The sequence below is a fragment of the Theropithecus gelada genome, chromosome 16 (assembly GCF_003255815.1).
Source record: "Theropithecus gelada isolate Dixy chromosome 16, Tgel_1.0, whole genome shotgun sequence".
Classification (NCBI taxonomy): Eukaryota; Metazoa; Chordata; class Mammalia; order Primates; family Cercopithecidae; genus Theropithecus; species Theropithecus gelada.
Window position 1 is genome coordinate 15,114,310 of NC_037684.1, and position 19,136 is coordinate 15,133,445.

Sequence of the window (19,136 nt, forward strand, 5' to 3'; positions counted from 1 at the left end):
TTTTTTTTTTGAGACGGAGTCTCGCTGTGTCTCCCAGGCTGGAGTGCAGTGGCGCGATCTCGGCTCACTGCAAGCTCCGCCTCCCAGGTTCAGGCCATTCTCCTGCCTCAGCCTCCCAAGTAGCTGAGACTACAGGCGCCCGCCACCACGCCCGGCTAGTTTTTTGTATTTTTAGGAGAGACAGAGTTTCACCATGTTAGCCAGGATAGTCTCGATCTCCTGACCTCGTGATCCACCCGCCTCGGCCTCCCAAAGTGCTGGGATTACAGGCTTGAGCCACCGCACCCGGCCAGAATCTCTTGAACCCAGGAGGGGGAGGTTGCAGTGAGTGGAGATCGCACTGCTGCACTGCAGCCTGGGGAACAAGAACGAGACTTCCTCTCAGAAAAAAAAACAAAACCCAGAAAACAAAAAAGAAGATGGTAAGACATTATACAAAGCTGTTTTTGCAGCAAGGAGGATATTGTGGTTCCCACAATGCACTGTGCTGAACTGCTTCTCTGCCCAGCAGTGGGAGAGAGCCTGCAGTGAGAACCAATGGGATCAGTGGTTCCTATATGCCTGGGTGCAGGCAAGCCTCATTAATATCACCAGGGGAATTTGAAAAATAAAACAAAACCAAACCACATTCCTGGGTCCTGTGCTTGCAAGTTTTGTTTCAGTCAGTGTAAGGTATAGTCTGAGAATCTGTGCTTTTGACAGATATCCCAGCGGCTTATTTTATTTATTTATTTATTTTTGAGACGGAGTCTCGCTCTGTCACCCAGGCTGGAGTGCAGTGGCTGGATCTCAGCTCACTGCAAGCTCCGCCTCCCGGGTTCACGCCATTCTCCTGCCTCAGTCTCCCGAGTAGCTGGGACTACAGGCGCCCGCCACCTCGCCCGGCTAGTTTTTGTATTTTTTAGTAGAGACGGGGTTTCACCATGTTACCCAGGATGGTCTCGATCTCCTGACCTTGTGATCCACCCATCTCAGCCTCCCAAAGTGCTGGGATTATAGGCTTGAGCCACCGCGCCCGGCTGCGGCTTATTAACTAAATTATGATACACCCATTCATTGGCATACTCTGCAGCTGTTAAAAAGAATGGAGGTGCCTTGTAGTTTCTCATATGGCAATTTCTCCAGGATAGATTCTTAAATGAAAATACATAGGCCGGGCGCAGTGGCTCACGCTTATAATCCCAGCACTTTGGGAAGCTGAGGCGGGTGGATCACCTGGAGTTCGAGACCAGCCTGGCCAACATGGTGAAACCATGTCTCTATGTCTCTACTAAAAATACAAAAAGTTACTGGGCGTGGGTGGCGGGCACCTGTAATCCCAGCTACTTGGGAGGCTGAGGCAGAAGAACCACTTGAGCCTGGGAGGCGGAGGTTGCAGTGAGCTGAGATCGTGCCTCTAGCCTGGGTGACAAGAGCAGAACTCTGCCTCCAAAAAAAAAAAAAAAAGAGAAAAGAAAATATGTAGATACAGAAGAGTTTGTGTAGTGTATTCTTATCTATACTTGTATATACCTAGAACATTTCCAGAAGGATACAAAAACTTGTAATAGTAATTGCATCTTGGTAAGAGAACTGGGTGTCTGGAGTTGGAGGACTTTTTTCTTATCTTCTCTTCGTCATCCTTTTATTTTCTTTCTTCCTCCTCTTTTTCTTCTTCCTCTTCTTCCTCTTCCTTATCATCCTCTTCCTCCTCTTCCTCTTCTTCTTTTTTTTTTCCCTTCCCCCCCCTCTTATTTGTGTTTCTTTTTCAGTTAAAGAGAGAGTTCCCCGGTGATTCTCGTGTGTAGCCAGGTTAGGAAACTAAGGCTATACATCATATCCTCACTGTATCCTGGACACATTAAAGGCTGTCACTTCATGCCTCAGAGAGTTTACTGGCTTTGGTGAAATTTTTCTAAGGTGTAGATCCTTGACTGCGTTGCTAATGCCAAGATTTTGTGGGCCTCTACCACAGGATCTTTTTGGGGGACTGTGGGAAGACATTCTCAAATATGAGAGAGCTGGCACCTTGTTAGGCTGTGCTTGACTAGCCTGATCCCAGGACACTGCAGATGTGAAGACATTGTTTCCGTGCAGCCAATATCAGGGTACTGGGGAAAGAAAATTGGATTTGGAACCAGGTCTATGCCTGGGAATGAACCTCAGCTTTGCCATTTTGTTTCCTCATCTGTAAATTGGGAAATGATACTTCCTTGAAGGGTTGAGTGAAGGAGGGAAAAAAAGGTGTGTGTGTGTGTTGAAAGTTCCTCTGGTCACAGACGGGCTTCACAAATGATGATGTTATATTCCTCGTCATCAAGGTTGCCTTGTAGAATGGGAGCCATGTGTTGCACACTGAGCCCTGCTCCATGGAATGCAGGAGCATTGCCATGGACATCCATTGTACCCATCTCCCTCCCCAGCCGCTGCTTTGATGGGAGCACCCCTGTCCATGCAGCAGCATTTTCAGGCAATCAGTGGATCCTTAGTAAACTGCTGGATGCAGGAGGTGACCTGCGACTCCACGATGAGAGGGGTCAAAACCCGAAGACTTGGGCTTTGACAGCAGGAAAGGAGCGTAGCACCCAGGTAAGGGTGGGTCCCACTCTGTAGCCATGCCCAGTAGAAGAGCACTGGACTGAGAGTCAGGCTCCCAGTGGTCAGCACAGAGCGTGCAGTGGCCTTAGCTTTGGCACTGGACTCTCAAGCTTGGATCAAAGCAAGTTAGCCAGCTGCGAAACTTCCGGCAGTTCTAGTGAACCTTTCTACTCATCCATTCTGTGGGAAAGGCAAACAACTGTAACTTTGTCTGACCTATTTAACTAGCACTTACCATGACTCAGATGTTGTTTTAAATGTTTTTTATATATTAAGTCACTTTAATCTTCACAACAACCTCTCAGGTAAGTACTATTATTGTCCTTATTGTACAGGTGGGGAAACTGAGGCCCACTGACATTAAGTAACTTTGCTTGGCAGGTAGAAATTGTTTTTTTTTTTGGGGGTGGGGTGGGGGGAAGGAGTCTGTTGCCCAGGCTGGAGTGCAGTGACATGAGCTCAGCATGAGCACACCAACACACTCAGCTTTTTTTTTTTTTTTTTTTTTTGAGATGGCATGTTGCTCTGTCACCCAGACTAGAGTGCAGTGGTGCGATCTCGGCTCACTGCAACCTCTGCCTCCTGGGTTCAAGCAGTTCTTCTGCCTCAGCCTCCTGAGTAGCTCAGATTACAGGCATGCACCACCACACTCAGCTAACTTTTGTATTTTCAGTAGAGACGGGGTTTCTCCATGTTGGCAAGGCTGGTCTTGAACTCCTGACTCAGGTGATTCGCCCACCTCGGCCTCCCAAAGTGCTGTGATTACAGGCATGAGCCATCGCGCCCGGCTGGTGTGATGTGTTTTAATGAAGACTAAATAACATAAATGTAAAACTCAAAGGGCAGGTACAGTGCCAGGCCCCTCTGTGTGCAGTCTCCTTTCTGGGGCTCCTGCTTATTAGCTGTTGGGCCTTGGACCAGCAGTTTTACTCCTCTTGGCCTTGGTTTCCTCATCTGTTGAAGGAGGGAGTTGGAGGAAATTGTTGCCCTAAATCCTGTCCCTGAAAACATTCCATACCTTTAGAAAATCACCTGGGCCCTTTCCTTTTGAGAGATTTTTCTGTTGGGGGCTCTCAGTTCCTCGGACCATTTGTCTTCACACCCAGGCTTCCATTCCATTGAGAACTGGTGTGCCCGCATTGGGCGTCTCTGATGTTTTGCAGATAGTGGAGTTCATGCAGCGCTGTGCCTTACACATGCAGGCCATCATCCAGGGCTTCTCTTACGACCTCCTGAAGAAGATAGACTCCCCGCAGCGGCTTGTCTACAGCCCGCCCTGGTTTGGGAGCCTTGTGCAGGGGTGAGTACTGCCTCAAGCAGAGTGGGATATTCTCCATCACCCAGCATTCCTTGTGGGAGCCCTGCAGCATGGGTTGCTTCGGCTCCTCCACATCAGTGCCCTCTGGCATCTGGCCCATCCAAAGGGGCGTGCTTGGAAAGAAAAGGCTTGGCCCTGATGAAGGAAGGCCAGAGGATCACCTTTGGCCCTCTCTTCCCTCTCCCCAGAAGGTCTGAGAGGAATGAGTGTGGGCTCCAGTGGAAACTACCCTGTGTTTAGCAGAAGGGGAACATCTCAGGTCTGAGGAGCCCAGCAGAAAACCCTTACCCAGCAGGACACCTTTCTGGCTTTTTTGTCATCTCCTGAACAATAGATAGAGTGTTCCTTTATTACTAAGGTTGCAAAAGACCACAAATGCTTAACTTACAGTTTCTTCGGCTATTTTCAGCTGATATGAGAGACTTGCTGCCAGCTAGATGGGCAGCCCCCTCCTTCTTCCATCACAGCTGCAGGAGGTGGGCTCTGTGCTTCTCTCCATGCTCAGGGTTAAGCTTGGAAGGGAGGAGTGTCATTTCAACTTCTCTGGGATTGGTTGACTTAGGGTTTGTATGTAGAAAGTCCTTCCCGTTTGGCTTTTCTCTGATGGCATCTCTTTCTGTAAGCAGGGTAGGTGGGCTCACCACACTTTTGCAGGCTTCCTTGTGCTGTCATTCATGCACTTCAAGTCCTGACTTTCCTCTGATGATTGGATACTCCTGGCTCCTCAGGCGAGATGAGTTCATGATCCCGTTAACTCCTAGCTGCTGTGCTGCCTACCACTCTGACCAGTTTTGGCTCTTTACTCAGTATCCAGAATGACCTTTTAAAAATGGAAATCAGGTAGCTGAGTGCAGTGGCTCACACCTGTAATCACTTTGGGAGGCTGAGGTGGGCGGATCACCTGAGGTCAGGAGTTCGAGACCAGCCTGGCCAACATGAGGAAACCTGTCTCTACTAAAAATACAAAAATTAGCCGGGTGTGGTGGCATGCACCTGTAATCCCAGCTACTCAGGAGGCTGAGGCAGGAGAATCACTTGAACCCAGGAGGCGGAAGTTGCAGTGAGCCAAGATTGCACCACTGCACTCCAACCTGGGTGACAGAGCAACACACCGTCTCAAAAAAAAAAGCCTAGTGTGTTGGTGTGTTCCTCATAGTTCCAGCTACTCTGGAGGCTGAGGTGAGAGAATCGCTTGAATCTGGGAGGTGGAGGTTGCAGCAAGCCAATATCATGCAACTGTACTCCAGACTGGGTGACAGAGCGAGATCCTGTCTCAAAAAATTAAAATAAAATAAAGTAATCAAACAAAAAATAAAATAATAGAAATCAGGTTGTACCACTCTGCTAAAACTCCTTAAGGACCTTCCCTGTGGCTATTAGGTTAAGTTCAAAAATCCCTTATCTGGCCTTGGAGGCCCTGCCTCATCCAAGCCCTCCCACTTCATCTCCTCCCTCTGCCCCTGGTGCTTGTATGGAGACCCCTTCTTCAGAGTTTAGAGAATTGTCATAGTTTGCAATTATTTTATTTGTATATGTTCTTCTCCAGTTTTCCAATTAAATTGTGAATTCCAAGAGGGCAGGGGCTGTGTCTGTCCTCTTCATTGCTACTAACCCTTAGCTGCTTGGTGCATGGTAGGGCTCTGTAGAAGGTGAAGAGGCTCATGAGTGAGCCTGAAAGGAAAACCCAAGTGTAAGAGTGGGTGAGCTTTTACAGTCTTACTTATCTAGATACAGCATCGAGTTTAGAATTAGATGAAGCATTCTTATGGGGTTAATGGAATGTTTACATGGAAATACACTCCTCTTCCCCCACCTTTTTTTTTTTTTTTTGAGACTGAGTCTTACTCTGTCGCCCAGGCAGGAGTCCGTGCAATCTTGGCTCACTGCAACCTCTGTCTCCTGGGTTCAAGCAATTCTCCTGCCTCGGCCTCCTGAGTAGCTGGGATTAATATAAAATTAGCACACCTGGCTAATTTTATATTTTCAGTAGAGATGGGGTTTCACCATGGCCAGGCTGGTCTGGAATTCCTGACCTCAAGTGATCCACCCGCCTCTGCCTCCTGAAATGCTGGGATTACAGGCGTGAGCCACCGTGCCTGCCCCCCTTCTCTTAATGTAAAAAACCACACAAATTCTTGAAATTAGAGTTAGCCTTTGAGATTTGTGAGTGGTACTATGTCAGATAAGATTCCTCACACGTGTGTGTTTGCACAGAGCTTGTACTGGGAAAAGAAGAAAAGCACTGAGTTGAGGACCAATGGCTGTAGATGACTGGAGTTAGTTTTTTCTCCCCTTAACCCAGCCGAGTTTAGTTATATAGATGTGTGCTGAGAAATTTAGGTAGGAGAGCAGGAAATGTTGATCTGAACTGCAGTTGTTGTCCAGGTCACTGTTTGAGAACACTCGGCTCTTTTGCTTAAAAAGAACTCTCCGCTCCAAAGAGCCACGTACTGCCCAGAGATCCCAGAGTGGAAGGCAGGAGGCCATGTCACTGGTTACCCCCAGTTCCACTGCTGCTGGAGGCTGACACCGTCACTGTCAGTACAAGTTCTGTTCCCCTGGGCAAGAAACGGTTCACTGTCTCTTAGATCTTCTGAGGCCTAAGCACATAAGCCTTATTTTAAGAAGAGGCTGATGATTTGGTGTAGAAAAGTGGCCTTTTTCTTAGGGCCTGTCTACTCAAGTGAGAGTGACCATATAGCTTATTATCTGTTGGCTGTTTCCAGAGTGAAAGGGAGACTATCAATAATGGTGCTGAGATACCAGGTGTAAACTGGGATGCTCAGTTTATCTCAGTCTAAACTTCAGAGTCTTCTCCTCAATTGCATAGCAGCTTAAAGCAGATACGGGACAGCTTGGCACTGATGAGTTGCTGAGGAAATAGAAAAGAAGTAAAGCGTTTACATGTGTTCTCTAGTAGTGGCATGTGGGGCCTCACAGACCTGAGGTAGGCTGGCCCTGAATATGCACCGTCCCCCAGCTCCTTTGCCATTTGCCAAGAAAAGGAAAGTGCCTCTGGTGGTGGTAGGTTGTTTTTTCCTTCAGTCTGAGCTGAAAGTACTCAACTGGCAAGCATTAACTGAGCACCTACTGCATGGCACCATGCCAGATTCTGGGAACCAAAGAAATACAAGGCATCACCCCTTCTTCCAAGACAACTTCAGTGAAGGGGTACCCTGATGCACAGGTGATGGTTTGGGTGTGGAATGTGAGAAGAACAGTGGCTGGAATGAGCAACATCAGGGTCTGGTCACTGCTGCATTTTATGACCTCAGGCCAGCAAGTTTCCTGTTCCTGGGCTTCATTTTTTTGCCTATAAAATGAAAAAACTGAACAAGATGTGCTTATGGTTATTTCCAACTCTGACCATCTGTATTTGTTATCTATTGCTGTATAATGAATCACCCCCAAACTTAGCAGCCTCAAACAACATTTTTATCTCACACAATTTCTGTAGGTCAGGAATCAGGGAATGGTTTAACTAGGTTGTTCTGGCTCAGAGTTTCTAAAGAAGTTGCAGTTAAGATGTTAGTTAGGGCTGTATTCATCTGAAGGCTTGACTGAGGATGGACAGTTCAGTTCCAAGATGGCTCGTTTACATGGCTGGCAAATTGGTGCTGGGCATTGAGCCTCCCCCTAGGGCTGCTCATATCATGTCCTCATATCATGGCAGCTGGCAGAGCAAATGATCCAAGAGAGATCAGGGCCAAAGCCTTGGTAGATTTAGCCTCAAAGTGACAGACCATCACTGTTTTGCACTGTTAACAGTCAAAAATGAGTTAACAGGTCAACCCCGTCTGACCTGTGAGTGCCTACACAAGGTTATGCATACTGGTAAGTGAGAATCATAGAGGCCCTCTCAGAGGCTGGCTATTACATCATCTCTAGTTTTGTAACAAAAAGTCTAGCAGTAAAGACAAAATCAACTATACCTTCTGAAAACTTGGCTCAGCATTATTCTTCTGGATATGAGTGGTTAATTGAGTTTTTTTTTTTTTCCTCTTTTAAATATTTCTAGAAACCCCAATGGCTCTCCTAACCGACTGCTTAAAGCTGGAGTCATTTCTGCTCAAAATATCTACAGCTTTGGTTTTGGGAAGGTAAGAGGTTGCCACTGACAGCCAGTGTTTGCAGGACTAACTGGAGAATCATCGGGCCCCATCTCCTACCTTTGTCCAACTCCTGCCTCCTTATCCTTACCAAAGTGGTGTTCTTTTCTTTTTTGTCCCTATTGAGGGAAAAGTATCTCTTAGTGTTGCTGTCTTACTAACAAATTGTGAAACCCCCAGAGAATTCCCTTGGATGACCCTGGGCTAGACTTAAGTTTAGAAAATGATCTTTTAATTAATTAATTAATTTTTAGTTTTAAATTTAAAATTTTTTTTTTTTTTTTTTTGAGACAGAGTCTGGCTCTGTTGCCCAGGGTGGAGTGCAGTGGCGCGATCTCGGCTCACTGCTGCAACCTCTGCCTACTGGATTCAAACAATTCTTGTGCCTCAATCCTCCCAAGTAGGTGGGATCACAGGCATGTGCCACCATGCCTGGTTACTTGTATTTTTAGTAGAGATGGGATTTCACCATGTTGCCCAGGCTGGTGTCAATCTTCTGGACTCAAGCAATCCACCCACCTTGGCCTCTCAAAGTGCTGGGATTACAGGCGTGAGCCAACTCGCCTAGCCCTACTGCGCGTTCTGTTTGTTGTGCTGAGGCAGCCTTGGGGGGGCAGGGAGGAGGAATATCTGATTTGGCCGCACACAATCCTGGGTGCTGTGGGGGCCACAATGGGCTTCTCAGTCCCAGCCATGGCACTTGAGGCATCTGACTTCTTTCTATGAGCCTCAGTTTCTTCACAGAAAAGAATAAAAGGGAAATAACATACAACCTTGAAAGTTTTTAGAAAGATTAAAGATAATATAAAGAATTGTGGTGAGGCCTGGTGGCTCACGTCTATAATCTTAGCACTTTGGGAGACCAAGGTGGGTGGATCACTTGGGCCCAGGAGTTTGACACCAGCCAACATGGCAAAAGCCCATCTCTATTTAAAAAAAAAAAAAAATTAGCCAGGTGTGGTGGTGCATGCTTGTAATCCCAGCTGCTTGGGAGGGTGGAGTGAGCCCAGGAGGTCAAGGCTGCAGTGAGCCAAGATCATGTCATATGCCGCAGCCTGGGTGACAGAGTGATACCCTGTCTCAAAAAAAAAAAAAAAAAAAAAAGGGCCTAGTGCACAGGGGTATTCAGAAAGTTGATAAATAGCAATTATCATTCTTTTAGCTGGCTGATAGGATTCCGGATGTGTTCTGCTTTTCCTCCCGTCTCCCCCTAATTTGAGGCTATGCCTTGGTTTCAGTTTTATCTCACAGGGGCAACACAGATCGCCTATCTAGGATCTCTTCTGGTCATTGGAGAAAAGGAAGTGATTCAAGCTGATGATGAGCCCACCTTCTCTTTCTTCAGCGGTCCCTACATGGTCATGACCAAGTAAGTGGGGGCTGGCCAGTGGGAGGTCTGATTGAGTTTCAAGGGAAGAGTGTGGGCTGCATGTGACTTCCTTATATGTGGGGAGTTTCTACTCAAACACAGGGAACACATTAGAACATCTGTCTAAATCAGGGTTTCTCAGCCAGGACACTATTACCATTTTTGGCCAGATGATCCTTTGTTGTTGGGAGTAGTCCTGTGCATTGTAGGATGTTTAGAAGCCCCTGGTCTCTACCCATTAGTGCCAGTTACAGTCCCTTACAGCCCCCACAGCTGTGACAACCAAACTGTCTTACAGACATTGCCAAATGTCCTCTGGGGAAGAACCACTGCTCTGAAAGATTACTCATTACAATATTTTAATGTCTTTGCTTGCTAAAGAATTAGAGGCAGCTTGGTAGTGACTATCTTGCCTCTGATACAGGCCAAGGGTAACGAAGCCCCTATAGAAGCTGTGTTATTGCTACTGCCTTTGCCCAAGTCTTTACCATCCCTCACCTGGACTGGTCTCCTAACTGGCTTCCCATTCTCTGGACCACCCCTCCCCTACCCATTCCCCACACTGCCGGTACCATTGTGCTTTTGAATACAAACCTGATCAAGTCACTCCCTCCCTTGCATTCAGTGACGACTTCCCACCACCTATACCTAAGTTCTCCAAGGTGCTTTAGTACCTGGGGGTAGTGGGAGGGAGGACCCAGTAGTGCCCAGTGGGCATTGCAAGTTCTGTGTGGAGACCACTTCTCTGGTCCTTGCTTAGGAAAGCTCATTCATTGAAGGAGTAAGTGGCTGCTCACTCCCTTCTGCTGAAACTCTTTCCTGTCCTTGTAGCCTGGTATGGAACGGGAGCAGGGTCACAGTGAAAGAGCTGAATCTCCCCACCCACCCACACTGCAGCAAGCTGCGGCTGGCCGACTTGTTAATTGCTGAGCAGGAACACAGCAGGTGAGAAGGAAGCCCAAGGCCCAGGCCCCTTATAGGTCTAGGTCTCTCTACAGACCCAGGTTCTGGGCTATTCAGCTCTGTGCCTGGGATAGGGAGCTCCAGCCCCTCTCAGTCTCAGCATTTCCTGACTGTTGAAATTGATTGACTTGACTTACAAGGGCTGCCAAGAAAGAGGAAGAGAAATTAATGAGTAGCCTGAGCAGTGGGGACAGTGGTGGTGAGGGCCTGTGTCTGTCAGCTGCCCTGTAACCCATGTCTCTGAATGCGGCAGCCTCCATGCAGGCCCTTCTGGTTATTATGCTACAATCCCTGAGTCCCACCCTCTTTGGGCCCTGTACTCATCAGGACAACATGTGGCTATCCTGTTTTCATAGAGAAATGGCTTGCTTAAGATCCAGATGTCTGAGGACATGTCTCATGTCCATTGAGGACAGGCTCATGGATCTCTGGACCTTAGGGCTCCTGTGGCTCCAGAGTTAGGTCCTTCTGCTCTTGCTAGGACAGGGTCTTGATTCATTCATTCAGTGGATCCAGAGTTAGGTCATTCTGCACTTGCTAGGACAGGTTCTTGATTCATTCATTCAGTGGACCCAGGCTCATCGAGCTTTCTCCTGAGAAGGCTCCTCAACTCCTGCAGGAGGCATGTAGAGGGGCTACATTCTTTTTTTTGTGGAAATCGACTTGAAGGGACCAAAGGAAGCTTTAAGAAGGAGCCTGGGCAGCATAGACTTTGACATGAGACTGAGTCGGGTGTGCAAACTTGGATGAATTCCTGACATATTTCTTCCTCTTTTTTGGGGGGGTGGTGGTGGGGATTGAGTCTCACTCCGTCACCCAGGCTGGAGTGCAGTGGTACGATCTAGGCTCACTGCAACCTCCACCTCCTGGGCTCAAGCGATTCCCGGGCCTCAGCCTCCTGAGTAGCTGGGACTACTGGCATGTGCCACTACACCTGGCTAACTTTTGTATTTTCAGTAGAGACAGGGTTTCATCATTTTGGCCAGGCTGGCCTCAAACTCCTGATTTCGAGTGATCTGCCCACCTTGGCCTCCCAAAGTGCTGGCATTACAGATATGAGCCACTGCACCAGGCCCTGACATGTCCTTGATGTTGGTCTCCTCATTTATAAAATGAGTATAATGATACATTTCTTGCAGGTGGTTCTTAGGATCTGAGATGATATATGCAAAGAATACAGGAGCTCTTAGCCACATTGCCATTGTTGTCATTGATGGCTCTAAGCTCCCAGGGTCTCATCAGTTAGGACCACAGATTCCAACAGAAACCCTCACCAACACCTCATCCTGTTTTCTTAGAAAACATTGTATACACAAGGCCGGGTGCAATGGCTTATGCCTGTAATCCCAGCACTTTGGGAGGCCAAGGTGGGTGGATCACCTGAGGTCAGGAGTTCAAGACCAGCCTGGCCAACATGGCGAAACCCCATTTTTACTAGAAATACAAAAATTAGCTGTACATGGTGGTGGTCACCCATAATCCCAGCTACTTGGAAGGCTGAGGCAGTAGAATTGCTTGAACCCAAGAGGCGGAGGTTGCAGTGAGCCGAGATCACGCCACTGTACTCCAGACTGGGCAATAGAGTGAGACTCGGTCTCAAAAAAACAAAAAACAAAAAACAAAAAACAAAAGCCGGGCGCGGTGGCTCAAGCCTGTAATCCCAGCACTTTGGGAGGCCGAGACGGGCGGATCACGAGGTCAGGAGATCAAGACCATCCTGGCTGACAAGGTGAAACCCTGTCTCTACTAAAAAATACAACAACAAAAAAAAAAACTAGCCGGGCGAGGTGACGGGTGCCTGTAGTCCCAGCTACTCGGGAGGCTGAGGCAGGAGAATGGCGTAAACCCGGGAGGCGGAGCTTGCAGTGAGCTGAGATCCAGCCACTGCACTCCAGCCTGGGCGACAGAGTGAGACTCCGTCTCAAAAAAAAAAAAGAAAAGGAAACATCGTATACAAATGGTATTTGTTTAGAATGTGTTCAAAAGGCCTATGCCCATTTTTTCATTATGTCCTCCTCTCCCCTGCCTTTTCTGAAGCTTCTTTTCTTTTGCAGCAAGCTACGGCACCCCTACCTGCTACAGTTGATGGCTGTGTGTCTGTCCCAGGACCTGGAGAAAACTCGCCTTGTATATGAGCGCATCACTATTGGCACATTGTTCAGTGTCCTTCATGAACGAGTAAACCGCTGTTTCCATGGATTTTCCATTGCTGCCCTCCCAGTTTCTTCCTTCCTTACCCTCTTGCCCCAGCTGTGGCGATCCCATTGCTGTATGCATGGAAGATAAATATCTTTATTCTTTTGCTTTATAGGGGCTGTGTAACATGCTATTTAAGGCTGATAAGCACATGGTCAGAACTAATATGGTTGTATTATTGTCAGTTCTACTTTTTTTTTTTTTTTGAGGGACAGAGAGTCCCTCTGTTGCCTAGGCTGGAGTGCAGTGGCGCAATCTTGGCTCATTGCAACCTCCACCTCCTGGGTTCAAGTGATTCTCCTGCCTCAGCCTCCTGAGTAGCTGGGATTACAGGTGCCCAACACCGTGCCCAGCTAATTTTTGTATTTTTTGTAAAGACGGGGTTTCACCCTGTTGGCCAGGCTGTTCTCAAACTCCTGACCTCAGATGATCCACCCACCTCGGCCTCCCAAAGTGCTGGGATTACAGGCTTGAGCCACTGTGCCCGGCCTGTCCTGCTTTTTTTTGAGACAGGGTCTTGCTCTATTGCCCAGGCTGGAGTACAGTAGTGAGATCATAGCTCACTGTAACCTCCAGCTCCTGGGCTCAAATGATCCTCCTGCATCAGCCTCCAATGTAGCTGGGACTACAGGTACATGCCACCATGCCCAGCTAATTTTTTTTTTCGAGACAGAGTCTCCTTCTGTCCGCCAGGCTGGAGTACAGTGGCATGATCTCTGCTCACTGCAACTTCTGCCTCCCTGGTTCAAGCAATTCTCATGCCTCAGCCTCCAAAGTAGCTGGGATTACAGGCACCCCCCACCACACCCAGCTAATTTTTGTATTTTTAGTAGAGACGGGGTTTCACCATGTTGGCCAGGATCATCTTGAACTCCTGACCTCAGGTGATCCACCCGCCTCAGCCTCCTGAAGTGCTGGGATTGCAGGCTTGAGTCACTGCACCCAACCCCCACCCAGCTAATTTTTTAAATTTTAGTAGAATCATGGTCCCACTATGTTGCTTTCCCAGGCTGGTCTTGAACTCCTGCCTTAGCTTCCCAAAGTGTTGGGATTACAGGTACGAGCCACTGAGGCCAGCCTAGTCCTGCTTCTTTATCAGACATCTAAGAGTGCAATGGACCCAGAGAACACAGACACCTATGACTAACTATAATCCAGCAACCACTGGCTTTATTTTCCTACATTTTCATTTGTGCTCTGCCAGTTTTTTCTTTAGAGGCCTGTATCACTCCCCTCTCACCTCTCAAGTTTCCTTGGGGTTGGGAGACATCTTTCCTGGCTTGTATAGAGTCCCTGGGAAGGGTGCTTTGGCCTGAGATGTGGGTTTAGAGAGCTCTTGGAGTATTTAGGTTTTTTTCCTCCATAACTTTGCTCTAAAGATTCTAGATATAAATAAGGAGACCCCAAGAAGGGCCCTTCCCCCAAATGGCTTGCCATTCCTTCTGCCTGAGGACATCCTATTCTGTGTTTTTGTTTTTTCCCCCTTGAGTGAGGGTATTACCTTAAAGACCATTTCTCTGGGGGAGAGACCCATTAAGACTTTAGTCAGCCAGGTGCATTGATGTGAGTGACTTTCTGTCCCCTTAGAAAGCACTTTCTGGCTCATCTGACTGGGGTAGGACTTAATTGGTTATCTGCATCCTGCAGGGTCCTTTGAGCTTCTAGGTTCTCCCCAGGAGCTTGGGCTTGGACAGGGAGGGGACAGGGCAGGTTTACTGGTGGTATGGGGGGACCTCCCCTGTCAGTTTTCCCCTGGCCAATCCTGGATGCACATAACAGACTTTGAGAAATTTATTTTCATTTTTTGTGGTATGAAGCAGCTCAGCTGAGGGAAAGGAATCCAGGTTTGGATCCAGGGGGCCTGAGTCATTGGGACGTCAGGCCTTTCACTTAGCCTCACTGAGCTTTAGGTTCTCCATCTCTAAAATGGGGATCCTTGGTAGCCGTGAGGATCATATGGAAAGACTGGAAATCACAAAATGCTACAGTGTCAGATCCCCAGTCCTTTTTTTTTTTCCCTTGGCATTTTATCTCTTGCTTGCAGCGATCCCAGTTCCCAGTGCTGCACATGGAGGTGATCGTGCACCTGCTGCTCCAGATATCTGACGCCCTGAGATACCTGCATTCCCAGGGGTTTATCCACCGCTCCCTCAGCTCCTATGCTGTCCATATCGTCTCCCCAGGTGAAGCGAGGCTGACCAACCTGGAGTACATGTTGGAAAGGTGGGCACAACATGAAGTGGGACTTTATCCTGAAGGCAATCTCCCTTGGGGACCTCTCCTGTAGAGATAGAATCTGATCTGGGTGGGACTCCTCATTGGTGAGATGAACCTGCCCATCAGTTGATGAACCTGTCCCAAATGCCTTACCCTGTCTGCCAAGGCTAGAGGAATTTGGAGACATTTTAATAAACATTTAACAAGTATGATCTCGTATTAGCTAATGTGTATAAATGCTATAATTATCCACTCCAACATTTTTAGTGGCTTTTCTTTTATTTATTTTTTATTATTATTATTATTATTATTATTATTATTATTATTATTGACGAGTCTTGCCCTGTTGCCCAGGCTGGAGTGCAGTGTCACAATCTCTGCTCACTGCAACCTCCACCTCCCAGGTTCGAGCGATTCTCTTGCCTCAGCCTCCCGAGTAGCTGGGATTACAGGTCCTCACCACCACACCTGGCTAATTTTTGTGTTTTTAGTAGAGATGCAGTTTCACCATGTTGGCCAGGCTGGTCTTGAACTACTGACCTCAGGTGATTCGCCCACTTCGGCCTCCCAAAGTGCTAGGATTACAGGTATGAGCCACTGCGCCCAGCCCTTTCAGCAACTTTTAACACAACAAGGTATATTTCTCACTCACATTGCAATCCAGTGTGTGTTGGAGGCAGGGACAGTGTTCCCTGTCACTCTAATCTGTAGCTTCACCACCTTTCAGACCTTGATCCCCCACTGCATTCTTTGCATTGCCAGTCAACAAGCAAGAAAGAACATGGAGGGGACACAGTGGGGTTTGGGGCCAGTCTGAAATGGGTATGTTACTGCCTCCCACTTTGCAGTGGCCAGAGACCAGTTAGCTTCTACTGGAGGGAAGCTGAGCTGTCCCTTAGCTGTGCATCCTGGAAGGAGAGAAGGTGATGGGTGCTGATGAGCCTAATGGTCTGTCACACCTACATCTGGGTCAGGCACTGGCCTGGATAGACATGGAGGTCACTCTCTGCCCTCAAGGGGCTCAGCACAGTGAGAGAGGCAGTCAAAATTCAGGAATTGGTAAGGGGGCTTAGTTGCCTGTTGGCAAGAGTCAAAGTCCTCCTGAGAGCCTCCAAGCTTTGAGAGGCAGAGGCTCTCCCCTGTACTTCCTTACTGCCATCCACAGCTCTGAGCCTTTGGGCCAGTATTGGTTCTGCTCTTCTGTGAGGCTTTGGCCACTGGGCAGACCCCTTGCCTAGACCCACCTACTTCCTTTTACCCTTGTCTGCCACCTACCCATCACTGATGCTTTGTTTCTGGTCTCTTACCAGATCTTTGCTTGTCACATACTCTGTAACTTCTCTCAAAGATGAAAAGCTCCATGAGGCAGGGATTTCTGTTTTATTTACTGCTATATCTCAGATGCCCAGAACAGGCCTTTGCATTTGTGCCGTGAACATACGTTTTTTGAACAAATGAAACAAAAAGGCTCTCACTTCCCCAGACCTGGAGTGCCTCTTGTCCCTCTGCATGGAGAGGAGGTAGAGGTCAGGTTGTGCTTGGCCTTGTGGGCCCTGGTGAGGAGTTTGAATTTTATCTTAAGAACACTGGGATGTGTTCTTAGGATAGGCATTTTTGAGTATTATAGTGTCACGGATGATTTGTAGGTTAAGATCCTTCCTCTTGGCTGGGCATGGTGGCTCATGCCTATAATCCCAGCCCTTTGGGAGGCTGAGGTGTGTGGATCACCTGAGGTTGGAAGTTTGAGACCAGCCTGACCAACATGGAGAAACTCCATCTCTATTAAAAATGCAAAATTAGCCAGGCGTGGTGGTGCATGCCTGTAATCCCAGCTACTCGGGAGGCTGAGGCAAGAGAATCTCTTGAACCCGGGAGGCAGAGGTTGCGATGAGCCGAGATTACACCATTGCACTCCAGCGTAAGCAACAAGAGCAAAACTCCGTCTCAAAAAGAAAAAAAAAAAAAAAATCCTCCCTCTTGCTCCTGTGTATGGAGAAGGGGCTGTGATGGGGCAAGAGAAAGCAGGGGAGCCGTTAGGGTATGACTGGAGCCATGGCACTTTTCTGGATGAGGACAGGCAGAGGCCAGATAACTGTCACTAGTTGAGCTGCTCAGCTTCATAACTGGTCCATTTTTAATCTGAGTTAAAAGCTTTCAGGGTCTCATTATTGCCTGCAAGATTAAGTCCAGACCCCTTTTCAGGGAGCAGAAGCCTTCCCAAGTGGGACTCCACCCATAGTGCCAATCTCCTAACTGCCCCGCTCCCTCCTGACCATCTGAAGGCACTTTCACTACACTGCTGTCTGCATCTGGAATACCTGGCACACGCCAGTTTAGCCTTTTAAACTCACTTCAGAAACAGTCTCCCAACACTCTCTGTGAAGTCTATACTGATGCCCTTATCCCCTGAGGCACTTTGCATATTCCTCTCCTCACATGCATCACGCAAATGTACCACAGTCATTTCTATACAAGTGTGTCTGCCCCACCAGATGGGGAGTTCATCACCAGCTCTGGGCCTGCCACATGTGGTAAGTGCTCAGTAAATATTTTTCATTTTTTATTTTTTTGAGACAAGATCTTGCTCTATCGCCCAGGCTGGAGTGCAGTGGCACGATCTCAGCTCAGTGCAACTTCCCAGCGTCAAGCGATCTTCCTACCTCAGCCTCATGAGTAGCTGGGACTACAGGCACATGCCATCATATCCGGCTAATTTTTGTATTATTATTATTATTATTATTATTTGAGACAGAGTCTCGCTCTGTTGCCCAGGCTGTAGTGCAGTGGCGAGATCTCGGCTCACTGCAAGCTACGCCTCCCAGGTTCACGCCATTCTCCTGCCTCAGCCTCCCGAGTAGCTGGGACTACAGGTGCCCACCACCACGCCTGGCTAATTTTTTGTATTTTTAGTAGAGATGGGGTTTCACCATGTTAGCCAGGATAGTTTCAAACTCCTGACCTTGTGATCCGCCTGCCTCCGCCTCCCAAAGTGCTGGGATTACAGGCGTTAGCCACCGCGCCCGGCCAATTTCTGTATTTTTTATAGAGATGGGGTCATGCCGTGTTGCCCAGCCTGGACTTGAACTCCTGGACTCATGCGATCTGCCTCCCAAAGTACTGGGATTACAAGTGCGAGCCACCACACCCAGCCTTCTTTTTTGGGGGTGGGGGACACAGGATCTCTCTCTTTTGCCCAGACAATAGTATAGTGACTCACTACAATCTCAATCTGCTGGGCTCAGGCAGTCCTCCTGCCTTGGCCTCCCAAAGTACTGGGATTACAGGCGTGAGCCACTATACCTGACCAGTAAATGTTTCTTAAATGATTGGATGACCTAGTTGAAGGAAGAATTTGAAATGGTTCAGAGCAGGGTTGACCTCTCTGGCTGTGTGTGTTGAGGAGCAGTGGAAGCTAAGGGGTGTGCACTTTTGTCAGTGATGGAGCGCCATCTGATGTAGAGAGAAAGGTCCCACAGTTTCTTCTCCTTTTGCTCTTCAATAGAAATGTGAATCCTAGAATGAAATGGAACTTTGGAAATGGCCCAGCCCAATGCTGTCCTTATATAGTTGAGGAAACAGTCACCCAGGGGTGAAGCAATAGTGTGAAGTTACCCAATTGATTGGTTAGAGACATAGATGGGCCTTAACCAGTTGGCAGAGGATGTCTCCAGGACGTAGGGGCAGAATGGATTGGAGGTTCAGGACAGGAACACCAGCCAGGAGACCATGAGACAGGGCCTAGTGGTGACCATGGAGCCAAAATGGGAGGGAATAAAGTGAAATGCATGGAGTTGCTGGGGTCAACAACTGGCCAAGTGAGGGGGTAGGAGGTAACCAAGGGTCTGTGAATGTCTAGGAGTGACCTCAGGATGGAACTTCAGGTAGAAGTGTCAGAAATGTCAGTCAGCAAGCCATTGCAGGTGAAACAACATACCCTTCTTTGAAAGCTGATAACATGAGTTGATTATTCACCAACCCAAAATAGCCTTCAATCCCACGTTTATTTTTGGTAACACTCTACTAGGGCATATCAGTTTGTTGAATGTCATTGTCAAGGACGGTGTTCCATCTCTTGGTATAAAAGTGATACAACAGTTTCTCCTACCCTTCAGCTCCTTCTTTTTTTTTTTTTTTTTTTTTGTGACGGAGTCTTGCTCTGTCTCCCAGTCTGGAATGCAGTGGTGCAATCTCGGCTGACAGCAACCTCCACCTCCCGGATTCAAGTAATTCTACCTGAGCATCCCGAGTAGCTGAGATTACAGGCGCGTGCCACCATGCCTGGCTCATTTTTGTGTTTTTAGTAGAGATGGGGTTTCGCCATGTTGGCCAGGCTGGTCTTGAATTCATGACCTCAAGTGATCCACCCGCCTTGGCCTCCCAAAGTGCT

The 19,136-nt window shown here is 48.0% G+C and overlaps 1 protein-coding gene across 4 annotated transcripts in view; it reads left to right on the forward strand.

The window, feature by feature from the left end:
• The window catches only part of TEX14 (testis expressed 14, intercellular bridge forming factor), a 143,382-nt gene that overhangs the window by 72,039 nt on the left and 52,207 nt on the right, over positions 1-19,136 (forward strand). For 2 of the 4 annotated variants that reach the window (XM_025361600.1, XM_025361601.1), the window contains exons 4-10: positions 2,403-2,568; positions 3,741-3,877; positions 7,914-7,995; positions 9,243-9,373; positions 10,205-10,318; positions 12,391-12,514; positions 14,577-14,755. In XM_025361600.1, the coding sequence (XP_025217385.1) occupies positions 2,403-2,568; positions 3,741-3,877; positions 7,914-7,995; positions 9,243-9,373; positions 10,205-10,318; positions 12,391-12,514; positions 14,577-14,755 (933 nt within the window). Of the gene's footprint in view, positions 1-2,402; positions 2,569-3,740; positions 3,878-7,913; positions 7,996-9,224; positions 9,374-10,204; positions 10,319-12,390; positions 12,515-14,576; positions 14,756-19,136 lie in introns of all 4 variants that reach the window. The other 2 variants (XM_025361598.1, XM_025361602.1) reach the window with 2 other exon arrangements.